The sequence below is a fragment of the Phasianus colchicus genome, chromosome 12 (genome assembly GCF_987193195.1).
Source record: "Phasianus colchicus chromosome 12, bPhaCol1.hap1.1, whole genome shotgun sequence".
Taxonomy (NCBI): Eukaryota; Metazoa; Chordata; class Aves; order Galliformes; family Phasianidae; genus Phasianus; species Phasianus colchicus.
The window spans coordinates 6,924,742-6,945,794 of NC_143447.1; the positions used below are offsets into that span (position 1 = coordinate 6,924,742).

At 40.9% G+C, this 21,053-nt stretch overlaps 1 protein-coding gene and 1 long non-coding RNA gene across 9 annotated transcripts in view; both read left to right on the forward strand.

Annotated features, from left to right (window-relative positions):
* Positions 1 to 7,621, forward strand: part of THSD4 (thrombospondin type 1 domain containing 4) — a 268,971-nt gene extending 261,350 nt beyond the window's left edge. For all 3 annotated transcript variants that reach the window (XM_090148779.1, XM_031616470.2, XM_090148780.1), the window contains one exon: positions 1,385 to 7,621. In XM_090148779.1, coding sequence (XP_090004905.1) covers positions 1,385 to 1,527 — 143 coding nt within the window. In that variant the 3' untranslated portion in view covers positions 1,528 to 7,621. The remainder of the gene's footprint in view (positions 1 to 1,384) is intronic.
* A 310-nt stretch (positions 7,622 to 7,931) lies between these two features.
* Positions 7,932 to 21,053, forward strand: part of LOC116244643 (uncharacterized) — a 126,607-nt gene continuing 113,485 nt past the window's right edge. For all 6 annotated transcript variants that reach the window (XR_016470333.1, XR_016470336.1, XR_016470335.1 and 3 more), the window contains exon 1: positions 7,932 to 8,066. This is a non-coding gene — a long non-coding RNA (uncharacterized LOC116244643). The remainder of the gene's footprint in view (positions 8,067 to 21,053) is intronic.

Consider the following 21,053-nt stretch of genomic DNA (forward strand, 5'->3'; position numbering starts at 1 on the left):
TGGTTGAAAGAAGGTTTTTGTTTTCATTTCTGATTAAAAATTCTTTTTTCTTTGAAGTACCTAAAAAATAGGCTTTCTTTTAAAGTTGCCAGGAATGTGAGAAATATGCTTTTGTGGAAATGGCCCAAACTGGTGCTTTTATGCAACTTCCTTGCATTCTCAATTGTTTCACTTTGCAGATTCTTGAGGGAAAGAAAAAGAGAGAGAACAAAAGATCAGGTACCATATGGTGTGTTTGGTAATAAGTTCTATAATAAACAATAACACAATAACATTACACATAATAAACAATAACATTTAATGTTTAATGTAAGAACATAAATAGAAAGCACTGTTTTTCTTCTTTATAAACTTCCAGTGTGGCTGGAACACTTTTTCCTCAAGATTTTGAAGACATTAAGGACAATTAAGTCATTTTACTTTCTATACAGTAAATACATCAAGTCTATTACGCATTAAAATCAGTCATTCTTCTCCTACAGATTTGACTTTCACAGTAAGAATGCTAGGGAAAGGAAAATGCAAGTATTCAGAAATAGTTTGAACTCATTTTCTACAACAATTATTTTAATAATGAGAATTATTCTTTAACATAAATTAATTACTTTAAAAACTAGTATGCCATTATTGTACAGTTGTACAATACTATTGTATTACTGTTGTTGTTTCTTCTCTATTTAAAACAGACTTGTAAAGAATGGATCATTTTTATAAACAATAGTAGCATTTTGTCAGTTGGACTTTTCCACTGCCTTAGTTTCAGTGATCACTTAATGGTATGAAAATATTAGCTGTCACTTAAAATCTGTTTCTAACTAAACCTGTTGAATGTGAAGGAAAACTTGAAAATATGAGCAGACCACATCAGAACAGCTTAAGAAGTAATGGGGAATGTTAAGAATACCAATTGTTATGTTTATTTGATTGGTTTTGGTTTTGCTTTAATTTGGTTATTTTCAACCAATCACAGTATTTTTAATGACGGTGGTGGTTTATTTAAATTTGGCATTACTTGGAAATTAATATTTGCAGGTTCTGTTGCCATATGTGCACTGCCATAAGAGTTTAGTACCTAGGAATCTAAAAATGAAGTGGAGAAAACTAGAAACTTGCCAATCATTTGTATTTAAGCCAATTTTTTAAAGTATACATGAGGGTATTTACACTTCATCCAAGTCTTTATATATCTTGATCAAATGTGGAAAAACTTTAATCACCTAACCAGTTATTTGTGTAGGTAGCCTATTTTAATTTCACAGTGAACATTTAAATATATTTTAAAGGAATCTTATGTAGTAGAGGGAAGGGCATTGATTATTTATTTTTCTGTTGTTGTTTTCTTCAGTTTATTATCTCTTCCTTTTTTTTTTTTTTTTTTCCACAGATGAGAACTGCAAAGATAAATACTACAATTGCAATGTGGTGGTTCAGGCCCGGCTTTGTGTCTACACCTATTACAAAACAGCCTGTTGTGCATCCTGTACACGTGTGGCAAATAGACAATCTGGGTTTCTAGGACACAGATAACAAATACTCTTCCACTCAAAGCAGCAATGTCAGTCTTCAGATGAAGCTTGAACAGTGTTACTATTTTGACTAGAGCAGGTTTTAGCTTCTTAAAGAGGTGGTTTTTATACTGCTGAGTACGTCAAGACACCACATCCTTTCAATTACATTTATTGTGCAGTTGTATCTTTCTAAAAATGTTGTAAAACCATGATCTTTTTAAAGCATTAATTTGTATTGATAATATTCTTTGCACCTCCTCATTGAATAATTATTTAAAGAACATACCAGCCTTACTATTATGAAATTAATGTTTAAAAAAAATCAGAGCTAGGCAATTACCAGTATGGGTGTGACTGCTATGTTATTTTCTGAGTGCTTACTCTTACTTGGGTGTTTTGAACTGCCTTAAAGTAGTAGATCAAATCAATGAAACGTGCACATGAGAAGAATTATTTTACCAAGAACCCACCCCTTGGAGACCCATTCATGTCCAGTTTTTTAGCACTCAAATGTATATTTTTAATTGCTTCAGTCCATTCATAATAGTAATGGTTATATCTTTCACTTATACTTTTAGCTAACTTCCTGTCCTCAGGTGGCAAATATATACACATTTGACTGCCAAAAAGTGCCTTTATATTTAATTCATAAACCCTTAGAGTTACACTTTCCTAATTTTGTATATATTTTAAAATGTTACCTACCAGAGTGCCTCTAGCCTGTTAAGTCTTTACCAGCTGCAGCCATCAGTGGGATTTACCAGAAAGGCAAAGAGCCTTTGCTGGTGTTTAAAAAAAAATTTCCATTGGCAAGGTCTCTTTCCCTTAGGGCAGTTTTTCAGTGAGCTGATACCTTGCCTAATGTCTTGTCTCTGCACTATTGCTTAACTAGTACCATGCAAAAATACCATGCTTAGATGTCTGCACATCAGAGCCTTCTGAAGCAACCACCAACAGATGCACACCTCTGTGCTTCATAGTAGTCTGCTACTCTTGGTATCAGTAGGCTCTGTAAGTGTGGCAGCTGAGTATTTGTAATAAGAAGATCTCAACTATTGGTGTTTTTCAGGTTTTGATCAGTTATTACAACATACTTGTCTTTTTTAGTCAATGTTTCATTCATCAGGTCTGTTCATACCACTCTCTTTATACTACTCAAGAATGGCTCCACTTGCATGCTGAGCGTGTTAGTAAAGTTTAACTTGCATTGAAGTTGGAATAAGCAATAAGACTATGATTCAATGAATTTATGTGATGATTTTTCATTTCTGTATTGACTGTACTCAGCCTTGTGATTTGGTAAAGGTAAGTAGAATGTGCTGTGCAATGCAAATGAAAATTTTTGCGTTATCTGCACATTCTCTACTTTTACCTCTGAGGTCATTCAAATGTGTAAATAAGGCTGAGGGAAGAAATTAACATCTCTGCTCATTCAACTGGTTACTGCTTTCAAAACAGTGATATCCAGCTGCACATCTATTTTAAGGTGCCTGCGGCCTGAATTGAAAAACAGTTCTAATAATGTGATAAGCCTCTCCCAGTGATGTGACAGTACAGTGATTAAGGGGTCCTGCTACTGATTAAGAGGCGCATTTGAACCTCATTTAGGATTTGTATCAGAGGCCATCCTAGATGATCCACCTGTAAATATGCATCTGTTTTTATTTTCTTCTTACCACTCGGGCAGAGATGATGATGAAGAATGGGCACTGGGAGGCAAAGGTTACTGCTGTGCTACTAGCTGCACCAGTTCGTGTGCTGGAAACTGAGCACAGGAAGGTCGAACTCCTCTAGTCTAAAAGCTGCATTGGACTGACACAAACCATAGATATTTTGATTCAGTCACTTATGAAGAATGTATTTCAGCCACAATGAAGTATTAAGAAGTGTTTCCCCTGAACTTTGAAGTTTCTGTTTGTGATTATGAACCATTAATGTCATTGGATGTTTCTGTATGCCATGTCTTGGGCTTTTTCACTATGATTAGTTGACATAAAGTCTCTAGAAACAGATGTGCTAATTAGAAAACTTTTAATATGATCTCACAAAGCTTTTGCAGTTCTGTTTCTTTGTATTATGAAAATCTATCCATGAGGATAACTTAAAGATTAGCGATCATATTATATTCATTAGATTATTGACCAAAGACTGAAATGGAGAAAGTGCAGTATAGTAGTTCTGGAATCCAATATTTGCAAATATAAGTTTTCATCTCAGTGTTTCATTGCAGCAGATCTTGACATACAGTATATAATTTTTGCTGTTATCTCTTTTGTGTCAAGGAAGTGTATCCTGTCAGCTTGAGGAAAATATTTGTTCGATAAAAAGAATTACTGAAAACTACAGTGAGAATGAAATAAGTGGAAGTAATCAGGTTTGCAAACGATTCATAGACAATAATCTGCTTGCACATACTCTTGGCTGTGAGAAGGCAAGTCAGGAAGCAGGCAGGTGATCCCGGTCTTTCATAAAATCTGTTGTTATGCTCTGGAATATATGACCATTGGGTTATTTTACAAGGATTATCATCATTAAGCTGCCACTAAAGTAAACAATGAATGGGAGCTAAATATAAAAAAATATATATGTAGTGATATAATCCTGTATTAGTCCTAAGCTGTAGAGCTTTGTGAATTGAATGCAGTGAATTATGTTTATACAAATTATACATGAGTGTTGTTTGTTTGTTTTTTTTTAGTTAAAGGACAGATTTCAGGTGTACCAGTTAAAAAAGACTGCATCACCTAATTGAACATCTGGTGATATGGACACTGCTAAAATTTTGCTTAACTTGATCATTTATCATCTCATGTTTCAGTACAATCAAAATACTCGTTCCTGAAATATGAACTATCAGACTCTTCTTTCAGCAGTTTGCTGTAGAACTAATATTACCTACACAAAGCAAGTGCTATGCTAATATTCCACTGTCACACAAAGTGCATTTTTGAAATTGTGACTATAGCATTTGCTTCAATAGAGCAGTGTACTGTCTTAGGATGATGCCCACAGGGGCCTGATGTTACTTTTATGATTTTACCATAAATGACAGTTGACCTTCATGGATGCAGTAAAGTTAGATCAAGTTTAAAACAAATATAAGTAAAAATTGATTCAGGCTTCTGTGATTGTTTATATTTCCTTTTACTGGTATTTTAAAATAAATCAAAATCCCTCAGGAAAAAAATTGAAAAAATGCTTCCTTACCTTACAGATTTTTACTTTATACAATCCAGGAATACCAGAGTAAGTGCTAGGTTATTGATTATTATAGAGTTTAATTGGTGTAACTGTTTGTAAGGAAAAAAAAAAAAAAGGCATACTGCTTTCATATCTTCCAGACATGCATCTGGACAGAATCAGCTCCATGTAGAGCAGGTTGTGTGTCTCAAGCACTCTCTTCCTAGAATTGAAGACTGTTTGTGCAGTTATTTATTGTTATGGGGGGTCCATCGTGGTTTGTTACCTTCTACTCAGTGCCAAGTCTAAGTATGTGCAAGTGGAATTGGTTGTGTATAGCAGTTGCATGCTACGTTTGACAACACTTACTAGCAGGGTTGAATTTATGGAGTTTTCCCTCTCAGTAGCTGAGAAACTGAGATGGTGTGTAGTGTGGAAGCGTGAGGTTTCCTCCTGTGGGAATGACCCTGTGTCTGGCAGTAGAGTCCTGGGAAGTGCAGTGAGAAAGATGTGAGTGTTCTTGCAAGCCAATTACCCTTAAAGTGTTTTTGCTCTCTGACTTTATGTAGGACTACCCCAGTATCCCTGCACAGGGAACTAGTGTCTTCCTCATTACATACATAATCTTTTTTCTTCTTTTCCCCAATGCTTGAGTGAATCAGCAAATTGAGAACTTTCTGTATGAATGAAGCAGTGCTTAACATCAGTGTTGTTGGTTAGATCTGACTTTTATCATAATATCGCGCAGTTCAGAATTGGTTCATTCTGCAAAGAAAAAGCAGAATGTGTTGCAGAACATGCTGAGTTAATGATGTGTTAATGCAAAGAGGGATTCTAGCATGTTTGTTCACCTAGACTTGATAAAAGTGGTCAGTGTAGCCCTGACTCTGGTAAGTACATGAAAGTTATAGAACAGAAGACTGTATGGAGCAGCAATATTGGCAAAACTGTGCTGCTTTATGTATGCCCGAGTCCTAGTAGGTTGCTCTGAAAGTAATGCCTCCTATTTATGTTAATGGCAACGACAACAGTTACAAAGAACATAATAACTAATTGATAGAGCATATTATCAGCTACAAAACACTCCTTTTCAGCATAGTAACCATCATTAGCCAATTCATGTGGATGAGCTGATGGAAATGCTCTTTGTTTTGTGGTGTGACAGCTGTGCATGGCCATCCAGAATATGCCTTGTCTTTCAGATCACTGTCACTGCTGCTGAAAAGAACCACCCACTGCCTCACTACGCTCACATCCACTGTTTGGTCTCCATAAACATTCAACAAATGTCTGTGAATGTCAGTGGGTGCCATTTTTTCTGCATGGAGGAATTCAATTCCACACCTTTGCTTCATATACACTTCCATGTCAGATGACACTTTGTCAGGCTGCCCCCGTGCTGCCATCTGTGGCACAGCACTAAAATGTAATGGAACATTGATAGGAACCTTCACCCTCTACTGCCATTCCACTAACATCCACCTCTGATGTCATGGGCCAAGATAATAAAAATAGGAAGCATTACTTTTGGAGTAGCCATGGTTGAAAGTGTCAGTGGTCATCACAGAGGGAGGAAGGAGCAGGTAGGTGCTGGAAGCAGCTCATGGCTAGTAGAACTTCTGCCTAGCTATGGAGATTATGCCTTCTTGAAGGAGTATCTTGCCTTCACTCTTACTAATCTGTACATCCATAAGTAGTACATTGTGCTCTGTGGAGCTTCCTTTTGTGTTTGAAACACAAAACTTGAAATTCTGAACACGGAAATAAGCATCCTATATTCCTAACATCGCATACCGAATATGTTTGTGGGAACTACGTTGTTTAGTAAACGCAGTGACATTGTACGTTCTACATCTGAAGCGAAAAATCAGTTAATAATCATTTTCATATATTTAGTATACCTTAAAGCAAAGTTATCAGCATTATCTTAATAGTGTGGGTGAAATTCAGGCCTGGAGAAAGGAAGAAAACTTAAATTGAGCTCACACCAGACTGAACTTGGATCTTTGCTTATCAGCTTTTAGCAGTGAGAAGTTAAGAATGCAACTTTCCAGTCTTCTGTATCCCAACTCACTTTAATGGATTATAAATCAAATTACCAATGTATTTGGAGAAGAGCTTACTTTTGAGCAATCAGTCACCTTGCAGTGACCACCCTCCTTACTGCTTGGCCTGTTTTGTCTGCGTTGTGTTGGGATCTGGTGAGACGCGGTCCTGCAGTGGTCTTGGCAGGGGTGGGTAGGTGCAAGCCTGTGAAGCCCACGCTTGGGCTGCAAGGACTGGGGGGCTCTGAAGCCTTCCTTACCTGCACGATCAGTAAACCTAACGCTATGAGGGACAAAAAACCATAACACTTTTATATATAAAAAAATTTATTTCTACTTGACCCTGATAATTGATTTTGGCAGAAGAAGGATATACTTTATTATAACTTATTTTGTTGTTATTTGTAAATACAAGATGTCTATGGGAGATTTGTATTCTGAGCTGTGTGTACGGAACCGGCTACCGCACCAAAATGCTTCAAATATTTAGAATATGCAGATGTTTATTAAAAGGGACCTAATATGTATTTATTTACATATACTGTTCACCTTTCGTCCAGCTCTTTCATTATACTGACCCAGTTTTTATGGAATTTTATAGCACAAGTATTACATATGTATTTTTGTATATATGTCATACTGTAAATCGATAATATAATTTTCTAAACTTTCTGATCAGCCCGTTCCTGAGTGAATTGCAGGGAGGATAGGCAGATTGCTTTCTGACTCGTTCAGGAAAACGTATCCGTGGCAATGCACCTGAACCAGACCTGTACAGCATCCATTTCATACTGTATACATTTTCTCTGATGAAAAAGTGTTAACTATTTTTGTTTATGACTAATTTATTTTTTATTATTTGGAAAAATAAAGTTAATTCAAGACGAACTGGCGTGGCGCGGTTTATTGAGCAGACCCGCAGCAGCGGCGGGGAGCAGGGCTGCCCCAGCACGGAGCCGCGTCTGCTTCTGGAACCTTCTGCCGTTCTCGCAGCCGCTTCCGCCGCGCCGAAGGAGCGCTTCTGCCGCGTGGAAAAGCGCGTGCTCCTTCCTTCGGCTCCGACACGCCGTCCCGCCCCGCGCTTCTGCCCTCCGCGGGCGGAGCGGCCTCGCGCCCCGCTGCCTCGCGGCTTCGGCGCCCAAACGGCCGCGCAGCGGCGCGTGGCTCCGCCTCAGCTGTGGGCGCGCGCTGCGGCCGTTAGGAGCTCCGGCGGTGTCCGCGGGGAGCCGGGCCGCGGCGCCGAGTGGAAGCGGACGTGCGGCCCGGCGGAACGAGCGCGGAGCCGGGCCGGGGAACGCCGCGCCTGGTGCTGCAAGTGCTGAGGCTCGTTTCTGTAAGTGCTCAACTCGGCTTTAAAAACATACGTAATACAATTGTCGTGGTTCTGCCACGTGCGTTCTTCACGTTTGAAGAGGGTGCGAAGTTGGGGCAGAAAGCCTGCAGGAGGCGTTCCTGAAACCTGTGGCCTGGGAGTGAAGGTGCTGAGGTTTTTCGGCTTGTTTGGTATCTCTTCTTTTCTGTTTTCATTTCTCCCACTTATCTGTCAGTACCAGTGACCAGTGCTGGCGGTCAGGGCTTTCCTGACGGGGAGTTGGACGCACAGTAACAGAAAGCTGTGAGTTCCCAGGGGCCTTGTTAGAAACACACGGGTTCCTTATTTGTGCCATCTGGAGCTCTGGGTGAAATGTATCGCTGTTCATCAGCTGCTACTTTTTATCTTACTGAAAAGGTAGAATTTATCACAACGGTGAGGTAAAGAGATTTAAAAAAAATTTTAGTTTTTTAAAACAAAAGTTTAAAACTCTCTGTTTGTGGGTGCAGCTTTGTTTTGAGCATTCTGTGTCCTGGTTCCCAGCGTGTTCTCCCCCACTGTATGGCTGTTGCTCAGTGGGTGGCAGCCCAGCCCATGGCAGGGGTTGGAACCGCGGCTCTCTGAGTCCCCTTCCACTTGTGTGGTACAGCGATCCTTTCCCTCGGCAGAGGGTTGTGTGCACCTGAGTAATTCCAAGCAGATGTCTGCCTTCGAATCCTGCTACTAGATTTTCTGCTGGTGTGAAAAAAAAAATGTGTACTTAGATTTTGCATTTGTGCGAAACACGGAGTGTCTCTTGTTGGGGGCCCGCTGCTGCTGACTTCTGTGGGAGTTATTCTTGCAAAGCTGAGTGCTGACCTTATCTCTAATAGAGCTTTTGTCTCACTCGTACTTCTCTATATAACGTTGATAACACTTTTATGTTTAAATAACATCATTTATACACTAGATTGCTGAGAAAAATAAGACATAAGTGAAATTTTAATGGGCCATGAATTCTGTTTTAACAGCCAGAAGTAAAACAGGCCCATTGCCTCTAGTTGTTCTAAAAAGCAAGGATTTTTTCCTGTCCAGTGATTGTATACTCATGGCCAGATTAAGTCTAGATGGTGTTAATGGTCTTTTGGAAGAGTAAATTACTCTCAAAACTGTTTTTTAAATGTTCTTTTTTCTACTTATTTTCTGAAAAACGGAGGGGGAGGAGAGGGTCTCCGTAGTTGTAGCCCCGTCTCATTATTACTCTTCAGTTACAAAAGAAATGTATGAATTTCTAAAAAGTTAGTGAATGATGCAGAACAACTTTAAGTGAAAAAAGGTGTGCAGTAAGAGCAGAAGAGCAGGAACTGTCATTGGTGCTTCATATCAGCATCTTCACTGCTGAGTGGTGCCGTAAGGCACATTTCCCTTGGGAGAGCTGGCTGTAAGGAACAAATGGGGGTCCTTACCAACCAACACAAGGTGGGTTCAGAGTGCAGCAGGTGAGAGTGCTGGGGGTGGTCCTCAGCAAGTCGAAGGGCAGTGCTCCATAGTTTCTGTGAAATAAGAAAACTCCTAATGTACCCATTGTCCCCAGTGTTTCTTGCCCTTAAAGACACGCAGCCTTTTGAGCAGGCGTTTAGTTTAGCATCTGTAAATCATTTGTAACAATATCCGACCTTGTATGTGCAGCAGAAAGCAATCATAGTTGCAGTTAAGCAAATGATTGATTGATAGTTGTAATTAAGCTTGATTAATCAAGTATTTAATGCCCACTGCTTCGTTTGCAGCTTAAACCAGTTCAACACAGTTGAAACTGGTAGTTTTCATTTTATGTTGTGAAGGAAATTGCCAATGCAGTTGTCATTTGAGCCTCATGTTCCACTGGAGTTCAACTGGGCAGAATTAGGGCAGGAAGCTGCCAGCAAGCAGATCATATTTGTGGCCTCACTTCAAGAGAACAAAGGCTTTGGTTGAGCTTGGCAAAGGCAGAGGAAAACAGCACGAAAGGGCATTTGCTTCAGTTGCTAAATTTAACAGTAATGGCTATGGAACAATATGGTGGTGGGAAAGGAGAGCATGAAAAAGGACAATACACTGTGGGTGAAGGTGAAGGATGAGAAAATAGAAGTGTGCTGTTGAGGGAGGAAGAGTGAACAGATTCTTTGCACTCTTCTTTATGCTCTCCTTCAGATTTTCTGTTTCTGTTAATCTTTCAGACTTCTGGTTCCTTCATCAGAGCAGCAGGGATGGGCTGTCAGAAATAGTGCTGCCTTAGGAGATACTTGAAAAAATGAGAAATCCTTCAAATGAGCATTTTCTCCCCAAAGCCTGCTTTGGTCTGGGTTCTGTTCCAGAAGTTCCATGAATACATCAGTTGGAGATTGCTTTTCTGGCGGTCAGTGCTTTTACAGTGGCCTTGGCTCTCATCCTCTGTGCTGGGTGGCATTGGAAGGTTGTCAGGGCATCGTGTGTTAAAATAACTGCAGCAAATTCACTGGAGAAGTCTGCTTTTCTCTGGGAGTTTTATTGTGATATTTACCAGCAGTATAAAAAAAAAGGATATGAAATATGCACTGAAATGCAGTTGGTACTGATCTCTCTGCAGTGCTGCTTTCCTTGCCAAGCTGTGCAGTATAATCTTCTCCTAAACACATGGCCCTGTCGAACAGCAGAGAGCTCAGTGTTCCAAGCAGAAATTGCCTTAATGGAAACAGCAAGTAATAAAAATCAATGTATACAAGAATGGAGTGCTCAGTTCTACTTGCTAGAAGTGTTTGGAGGACTTTTCAAGGCCAGCAGAGAAACTATGAAATGATTTGAGCGGTGAGTGCTTTAATTAGTTTCTAAATTAAAAAAATAAAGAAGAGATTAGTGCTTGTACCTTTTTTTGTAAGTATGGAAACCTAGTGATCTAATTTTCTATCATGTCCTGAGTAGTATTTGTAAAATTCCTGTCTGATACATTCTAGCAAGAGTTTTCCCCTTGTCTGCATGCCATTAAGGCGAATGGCTGCAGGTGAGGAGCGCTGCCCAGGGCTCAGCACGCCCAGTCCCAGCACCTCCAGCACGTTGTTTCCACTCAGATGCACGCTTCTCTGGGCATTTGAGTGTTGCTTTCAGAAGCCCCAGCAAGGCCCTCCAGATACAGCTTGCTCCAGGATTACAGCTTACTCTTTGTAGGGTGAATTCTTGGCTCTCCGCTCTGAGAAAGGGGAGGTGAGAAGCAGAGTGGATGAGAAAATTTGGGCTTTAGGAGTGTAGAAATTGAGAAAGGTGAGCTCAGATGTTGGTGTGTGTTGGGAACATGACTGAGACTTCTAAATACATAGAGAGCAGCATGAGCATCTGCTCATTAACAATATTTGTTTAGTAGTAAGCCTGGTTGTGTAGAATTGGCATGTATGGACATATTAGTAATTAGAAATTGTGTTGTTTTCCATCTTACCATTTTTCTATGGTAGTGAGGAAGAACAGAAAGTGTGCAGCAGTCGTGTGCTTCAGGCACGTGCTTAAACGTGGCCAGACAGCTGGAGATCAGCATTTCACTGCCAGTGCTGCTAAAGGAGAAGTCAGTTACAAGTCTGGCCTGAATCAGTTATGTGAGAAGAAGAGGAAGATGAAGTCCTGCTGGGAGTGGTGCAGCTGCTGGGCAAGTCTTGCCACTGCCCTCTAAAAAAATGTCACTGGCTGTAGCGTGGAGCAGACACTTAAAGAGCCAGAAACTGTTGCTAAAATCAGGCCTCTGTAATCCTTGTATTAGAGAGAAAGCAGAAAGATATTTTTCTTGCACATCTGCTTGTAATTCCTTTCTCCTTCTTGCATGTAAGGCTAACAATGCACGGCATAAGCCAACAGCTTAGGCGTGTTGCCTTTTGTTCTCAGAGATTTGAGGTTGTGTTCTTTCCTTTTTAGGCTGAGGGTGAAGCTGCAGGCTTCTACCAGCAGCAGTGCACTGAGGGGCACTGTGCTTCCTTCAGTTACCTGCTTCCTCGCTGCAATCACTGAGTTTTTATTTTTGTTTGAACGTGTAAAATAAAAATAATTTTAGACGTTTTAGTTGCAATTTCAAATGTGAAAAAGTGTTTTTTTCTTCCTGAACATTGCTGCCACGTTGTCTGTGAATGATAAGCTACAGCTTGCAGAGCAGCGCTGCCTCGTGTGGAGCGGATTGCATGAGGGCAGATCTTCAGAATCTTTGCACCGTCCGGGTTTTTGTGAATGTGAATTCTGAATCTTAGTTCTTCACACAGCATTTGAATGGATTTACCTTAAATTCTCCCAAAGAATGCTGCAAATACTGAAAAGCTACCTACAGTTAAGTAAATTCATGAAAGGGAATTTAGTGAGGGGAGGCTGGTTGCTAAAGCCCCTGACTTGCACATGCATGGAGCTGGAGCCTGCCTCAGAAAGACACAGCACTTGGTCTCAGCCCTTCTCTTTTGGTGCTGCTTTCTGTGTCTTCCTGTCCCATGTTGCCTTCTGTTCCTTTCTGTGAAGGGGGCAGGCGGGTGAGGATGAGGCAGAGACTGCAAACGTGGTGCTGGGCTGCAGGTACGTGTTGGTGTGGGTCTTCTTATGGCTGCTGGGGGAGGAAGGGGTGGAGTCCAAAAGGAGCAGTGTGTCTCTGCATTACTTGGATTACTTGGCAACTCTAGGAAAGGGTGTCCGGCTTAATAAAAAGCCAAATAAAAAATAACTCTTAAATTCTCCTCTGAACTAAACATATTTCCATTATTTTGTTTGCTTTTATTATTATTAAGAGCAAGATTTAAAGGTAAATAAAGATCTTCAGTAGCTGTCAGTTCTGCTTGAGAGGATCTGTGTGGAGTTGCTCATCCACCACCAGATCCTGCTCCCACTTGCCAGCAGCACCAGGGGAGCTGAGGAGAGGAGGCAGAAGAAGCCATCAATTACCTTTGTCATGTGTGTGCTAGGAAATCTAATTATGTGGTTAATGCTGCAGTACTGCAAAAGCAGGGCAGCAAGTGGAAGAGTGCCTGAGGGGTTAGTAAGGGCTGCCTGAGGGTTAGTAAGGACTGTGGCAGCTTCCTTGGAAAGGTGAGCAGTGTTACAGTCAGACCGACTGCTCTCAGCATTTAACATCTTTCTTTTCTCTTCTAACTGTGGAATTGGGAATTAGGGTAAAACTAATTCACTTGACAGCCACATGGAAGCACTGGGGCAGGGAACGTATAACAAAACCCCAAGTGCTGGATTTTTCCTTTTTATTCTTTTTTAAAAGCATTTCCTTTTTAATATCCATAGGTAAGTAATTAGAAATGAACCGCTCTCCTATCTACGTGGCTGTGGTCTGTGCAGGTGATTTCTGAGCTGGCTCAGCCCCACTGCTGCCATGCCAGGTGTCAGTGGGTGCTCGGTGTGCTCAGCGTTCTGCAAACCACTCTGCATGGGGCTGTGATGAGAGGAGCTCTGCTCTGCCCCAGCTTCAGCTGGCAGGGGTATGGCACAAGGATTTTTAAGGACAGAAATACGCTGGTTCCTTGTGTGGCTAGAAACATTCTGTCGTGAATTACTGCTGTTATTTTGGTTTGGTTAGAAGAGGGCTACATTAGAAATATAAAAAGAAATCAAAGTTCGATGCAGACCAGTTTGGCAACAGCTTTCAGATGTGCGTTAGGTCTCCAGCTCAGAATATCTCATGGGACGGTCTTTCTTCTGTACCCTGAGCCCGGCTCAAGGAAGCTTCTCCTCATGTCATGCTGTGTTTTTAAACTGTGAACGCTGCTAGGGAAAGGGAGCTAGTGAAATGATGGATGAAATTCGTATGAGGTTCCACATAGATCTTAGGGAAGGTGTTGGACTGCCTTCCTAGGATATAAGAAAGCTGAGATTCTGTATGTTCTTCTGGACATTTTTACCTCTTTTTCTGTTCAGCCAGGATATCTGCGAAGTACAAACATTAAGCGTATTTTTCTTGTTATCTAGCTGTACTTTAAATTTGTGCTGGCTGACAGGAATTGTGCTGGTAGGCCTCTAGCTTATTTCCTATCCTTGAGTTCCTTGTTTTATTTTGTCACAAAGTCTTGTCTGAAGAAAGTCAGTTTTGACTTAAAAAATAAAAGCTTGAGCAGTTGAGAAATGCACTTACAGTTACCTGCGAGTCCCTGTGACACAGAAAGCAATTTTTATTACAATAAATGCCCTTATGGTTTCTTCAATACAAATTATGGGAAGCCAGCAGCCATCCTAAGTGAAAGTAAAAGGTCCATGAGGGGCTGTCCTTAAGGGAAATAAAGGCTAAATGCTAAAAGCATTACAACTGATCTACTAGGATTATTCAGTCTCTTTTCTGTCATTTAATTTACATACTTAGAACTCCTTAAAATTCTCAGTTTTAGCAAGCACAGCCCAAGCCCTCACAGGACTGGTAGCGCAGTGTGGGTGGCCGTAACAAGGCAGGCACAGCCAGCCGGGGCAGGGAGGCACGGCCCTGGGGGGTTCTTGGTCTTGTTCATCTTGTTTGTCTGACTGTTTTTAGGATGGGCCTTACTGAGGTTCTTTACCTTATAGCAGTGACTTACAGCGCTGGGTTTCTGCTAGTGTTACTTACGTTGCTCTGTCTCCAGTCTGCATAACACACAAATGGCTGCATCTGAGCATATTGCTTTGTGTTTATTGAAGTAAGATTTTTTTTTTTTTTTTTTTTTTTTAGCCTAAGTTAGTGTCCTTTTTATCTCTGCAGAGTGCAATAGCAAATGTTCCTTTTTATTGCCTAGAAATGTCGCAGGAAGTCTAGCAATTCAAGCCTATTAACTTAGATGATTGAACAATGAAAACTTAAGAATGCAGAGCTTGAGTGTGAAGGGCTGGCCTATTTCCCCATCACTGCCTTACCAGTAAGCATTCAAAGGACAGCAGTAATGCGTTCATCTGCAGGCTGCAAGGGTCTCACCTACTAAGGTGAGGACTGCTAAACATGAGGTGTTTGTCTTTTAAGTGGTAAAGTATAAGCATCTCTGGAGGTAAATATGAAAGCAATGGTCAGTTTTACAAGTAAGCTTGAATTGGAATAAATAGGAATTTATCTATGTAAGAAATGGTAGAAATAGTTGAAAACAACAGATACTTTCTATTGCCTGGTGTGTGTAAGTTGGAAACATAATTAACGAAAATGAAGTGGCTTATGCAGATGTTTTCCCCTCCTGACTCCTAACATTTGCATACTGAAGTGAGTAGCAGTTTTGGGTTTGGAAATGTAAGACTGGAATACTAAGTGCTCAGTCTCTAGGGACACAAGAGTAAATTAGATGATTCTGCAGCATCTTCTGAAGTAGGTAGTGATTGGAAAGTATTACATTGAATATTCTATCCTAAATTAAATGAATATTTAAATAAATCTGAGGTCACAGGTTGCCTGTAAGCCATGTTTGTGCAGATAGAACACAAAGCTTCTCAAAGCTCCTGGGAGAGGGATTTTTTTGAGATGCTGTAGCTGATTTCCTTTGGCAGAGGAACACTGGTGGACAGATCCCATCCTTTCATTTGAAGAGATCAGTGGTGAAAATTGACACAAGTTCTTTAATCTGAGAGAGCTGCATGCTTTGAATTCTTTTCCAAATTGAGGGTTAACAGTACCAATACCTCTGAAACCTTTCTACAGTGTGCTTCTGGTGGAGGACAGTGTTGTAATCGAGCAGTTCAACTTTTGGGCTAAGAAATCAGCTATCTGGTTTCTTTATCTTCTTTCCCAAACCCAGTAACTTTGTATGATTAGTCACATGAAGGATCCACGGCAGAGGCCTGGTTAGCAATGGAAAGCTTTATGTGAAGGGAAATCCAACTGGTGACATGCCCAAGTCTGTTAAGCTAGCACTGTCAAAGTAAACAAACCAAACCCAAGAAATCTGATCCTGTCAGATTAACAAAAAATTGATTTGATAAGGATTTATACTTACAGTCTGGCTACAACTCTAAGACAATTCTGTTCTGAAATGAGCTGAGTATGCATTGGTTGGAATCACAGAGATGGGTGAGCCTGACACAATGCGAGGCTGCACGACCTTGAGAGGCTGTTTTTGGCTTTTCCAATACTAGAAAGAATGGCAAAAATGTGACTGCTATTTCTAAGAACACAAGTGTGTGATGTATTAAAATGAAGTAAAACCAAACCATAACACTTCCTTTTAAAAAGAATATTCTTGGTGAAGGGAGAAGGGGATAGAAGCAGCATTTCAGTATTTCAAGAGCCGTTTGTCTAAAGTACTGATGTTGTACCTATCAATTATCTAAATATCCCAAATACCATAATGTGCTTTTTTCCCTTGAGCTAGGCAATGTCTGATTCTTGTAATATTCTTAAAAGGAGCTTACAGTCTGGAGGCAGACTGACTTTTTACATGATCCGATATGGATAGGACAAGGGGAAATAGATTTAAGCTAGAAGAGGGGAGGTTTATGTTAGATGTTAGGGAGAAATGCTCCGCTCAGAGGCCAGGGAGGCCCTGGCACAGGGTGCCCAGAGCTGTGGGTGCCCCATCGCTAGAGGCAGTTTGGTGAAGACAGTTTTCTTCAGCTTGTTGCCTTCTTTGCTAACAAACAGGAGACTCGTAATAGCTCAGTATGCGGAAGGGAAAGTTTGGGAGAAAAGGAAGGTGGGGAACTATGCTGCAAAGCTAGCAAATGTGAACAGACATGTGAAATAATACCGATGGGTTAAGATTTCTCAGTTTGTTAATGCAGTGTGTTGTATCTGAGATTTTGTCCTGTTTCTATAATTCCTGGAATCAAGAGTATGAAAATGTTGGCAATTCCGCCTAATCTCACACACCGTACGTGCTGCTGTGGCTTTGCAGTGCTAAAGGTAGAACATGTGGAGCAGCCTGAAAATCTTCTGAAAGAAAAAACAGAAACTGCAGTGATTAAATATTTAATATTCTTCAGCAGGGAAATAATTTAGTTGAATTATTCAGGATTTCAGGAGCACCTTTTCATGGAAAGGAATCAAAAGTCTAATATTGCAATGCTCCGAGTTCCGTTGGGGATGACCTGTGAGTAGGTTTGACTTTGTGTCTACAGCCTTCATTTGGAGTTCCAATTTTTTTTTAACAAACAATTTAAATTAAAGTGATGATGTAATATAGGTTTTAAAGCAGTCTGATATTAAATTAGACTTCTTGTGCTGAGATGCCTGCTTCTGAATTCTGGTAATGTCCTCCTTATTAAATAAACCTTGATACCATGGACAGTTCTGCAGATGCTTTGCTATTACGTATTTGCACTAGTTAGCACGTATCTGGTATCTTACAGCCATAGTACCAGATCGTTCTTTGGGAGCTGCCAAGAACATCAGTTCTGTACGTGCGGACTTTTTGAGCATTGAACAATACCATTTTCCTTCAAACGTGGGAACTTCTTTTCTTCCTTCTTCCTGCTCTGGAGCTTTGTATACTAAGCATTAGTGTTATTATTGATGTTGCTCTTGGTTTCTTTTCTGTTTTTCTTTTTATCTCTTTTTAATGCAGTGTCTATGGAAGGAACTAGTGACTATAAAACAGCATTGTATTTACGTGGAGTATAAACTATCCTTTTGTTTTTACTAATTAAGCCTTACAGAATCACAGAATCACAGAATCGTAGGGGTTGGAAGGGACCTCCAGAGATCATCGAGTCCAACCCCCCTGCCAAAGCAGGCTCCCTACACCAGGTCACACAGGTAGGCGTCCAGGCAGGTCTCAAATATCTCCAGAGAAGGAGACTCCACAACCCCCCTGGGCAGCCTGTGCCAGTGCTCCGTCACCTCACCGTAAAGAAGTTCTTGCGCACATTGGTGCGGAACTTCCTATGCTCCAGCTTCTGGCCATTTCCCCTTGTCCCGTCTCCGCACACTGCTGAAAGATTTCTTTGATTTCTTTGTTTTATTGAGTTCTGAAATTTATTGTTGTTTTACTGCAAATCTTTGTTTCTCAGGACAAAAAAATGTACTTGAATTTTTAAAAGCTCTTTTGGTCAGGTATGTGGTAGTAGTCAGGTCAGTTCTAAAAGAATTTCAGTTGTAGTGAGGATTCTGCTGGCTGGAGATGAGTGAATGCTAATGTGATGAGTTTAACAGGTGATAACAATTCTTTTGTAGGCAGGACATGAGTTGGAATTGTTTCCAACAGGAAGGTAGAATGCTGCAATTACAATGAAAATGTGCACAGCGGTTAAGGGCAGATTTTTTCCTCCCTATTTTAGCTTTCTGCTGTGATTTGAAAATTGCTATCTTGAAGACAGTTATCTAAATCAATGGTGTGCAAGATGACTTTAGCCAGAGTGACTTCCTTTGTTTCTTTTTTTATGGGGAGAAGATCTGTTATAAGTGAAAGACTGAAAAGCCATCAAGAATTTTTCTTTGGTTTAAATCATTTTAGGTGTTCCCTTCTCCTCTGTATAATGCCTTGGTGAGCAAGTAATGATGGATGTCACTTAAAAGCTTTGCAGAACGTGACTAAAATAGAAAGACTTTCCACATTCAGAAAGCAGAAATGTTGCAAGATGGATATCTCATGTGTTTCAGAAATTCAGAAGTAATGCATGTCCTTCTTGCTAGAAAGTAGGAATTGCAGTGGAAAATGTGTGTCTTGTTTTCAGTATGAGTTTTCTGCGGTGAACATTATTCATTGGTCTCTGATGCATCTTTTCAAAGTGTTTTCTATCTTCTTCAGTATCTTCAATGATGCATAGAAAGAAAGTTCTACGTTGTCTTTAATTCTCAAGGCAGATACTGAGAGTCTGTATCGACTCAGCAGCAGACAGAATCACAGCCTCCCCTTTGGCAGTCTGTTTGCAATGTGAGTGTTTATCTACATTTATTGGAAACTTTAAAAAAATACATAATGTCAGCTTAAGAATCTTTTGCACTATGCTAAATGCACTATGAACATAGAAAGGGATATCAGAACATAATTTTTGTCTCCATTTTGTAGGATTGTTCTCTTATTAAGAACCTTAATAGCAGTGATATGACTTGAAATTGGTTAGTGTCTGTTGAAGGCACTTATTAATTCTTATTAATACTTAGGGAGGTTTATAATCCAATGAAACAGAAAATCAGATGATCAGTGAAATTTTATAGTAATGACTTCATGTTATTATTATGAAGTCTATTCATTCACTTCATGGTTCTTTAGAACAGTGATTAATTAGATCATTTTGACTTCCATCAAGGCATTTACAAGTAACCGCAAGTCTGTGGTTCTCATTTTTCATATCTAGACCTCAGCAATATTTTATCTGTGAGTTTCTTAATTTTATTCAGTGCTGTAGGGTTTTAGAGTTGGTGGGTTTTTTGTTTGTTGGTTTGATTTTTGTCACTACCAAAGCCTGTATTTTTCCTTAACTTGCTTCTTGCACTCTCACGTTAGCCCTGGAATTCAGTGGAAGTTCAATGCTGCAAGTCTGCTTCAGTGGCAGAGAACATACAGCCTGGGAGAAATATTTTAACCTGGTTCTGTTTCATTTCTTTATAATGTAAAACAGACGAGGTCCTCTCATTGGTCTATTGGAACAGACCTTGTGGCTGCTACAACCCTTGTGATGGACTCTGCAGCTGCTCCAACCCCTGTGATTGCTCCTGCAGTTGCTCTGACCTTTTGGACAGACCCTGCTATTACTCCAACCCTTCTGGTGGGCCCTGCAGGTGCCATGAATCTCCCAGTCAGTGCCATGGTCACTCCAATCCCTGTGACAACCTCCATGTTAGGCACCAGCTTGACTGTTGTGGTTTAACAGAACAGGTGGCTGAGCACCACATAGTCCTTTGCTCACTCTCCCTCCTTCCAGTGGGATGGGGGAGAGAATCTGGAAAACAAAATAGAACTTGTGAGTTGAGATAAAACTACTTACTAAGATAGAGAAAAGGAAAAGGATAATAGTTATGGCACTCTCTCTACACACACACACACACATGCACGTACACGAATGTACATAACAAGTGATGCACAGTCAGTTGCTCTCCACCCCCAGCCGATGCTCAGCTGCCCTCCTGGGCAGCAGAAGAGAGATGAAGTTCCACTCCCTTCAGAACTTCTTGTGCATGATGCCATATGGTGTGGAATATCCCTTTGGCCAGTTTAAGACAGCTGTTCTAATTCTTTTCCCTCCCAGCTCCTTGGGCCCCTCGCTGAGAATGGCCTTGGCTCTGTACAACACTGTTAAGCAGCAACTATAAACATTGGTGTGTAATCAACATTGTTTTTTGCCCAGAAGAAAAACATAGCAAAGTACCAGACACCTCTAAAGAAAACAATTCCATCCCAGCTGAAACTAAGACGCGCAGAGTGCAAGCACCTGGCTAACAGCAGGTCCAGCTTTGCCAGCCAGGCCCCATCCCACAGAACCCAAGCAAGGCACTGGCGCAGTCCTGGGGGTGGTGAATAGGTTCTACCAAGAGCCCAGGTCACCAGGGAAGTATGCGGCATTGAGGCAGGTCTCCAAGATGAAGCCAGAAATTTGGTGGTTGTGCCAGGATTAGGCTCTGTGAAGGTAATCAGAGGCAAACACAGCCCAGCAATTACAGGACAGATGTGTGGTGGTGATGTAGAGTCAAAGGCCATCCTCCTGGATGGAGGAGTCAACCCACAGGTCTGGATCCAGCTCAGTGGGGCCCGTGGCCAGGCACAGGCAAAGCAGTGGCTGAGATTGGCAGGTGTAACTGTGGGAGTGCAGGCCCAGAGTTCTGCTGCAGTGCAGCCCCTGGCCCCATCTGCAGAGGGTATGGACAGGGGGCCTAGGTAAGACTGGTCAGGACATGTTAGTACACTCAGAGCCCTGAGAGCCGTATTGATTATTCCTCATCATCATGCATAGTCTTGTAGCTGAAATGCTCATCCAAGAAAGAAAATGAGAAAGTAATATCCTGAGGAACAGAGAGCTATTGACAATTTATATTAATTGCATAACTGTAATACAGCCAAGCAAATAACTAGAAATGCTGGATGAGGAAGAGTTCTCTTAAATAAGAAGTGGCTGCCAGATGTGGGATGCACTAGGTGGCAGCAGTCAATAACTGTGGCAGTGATGGCCACGGTG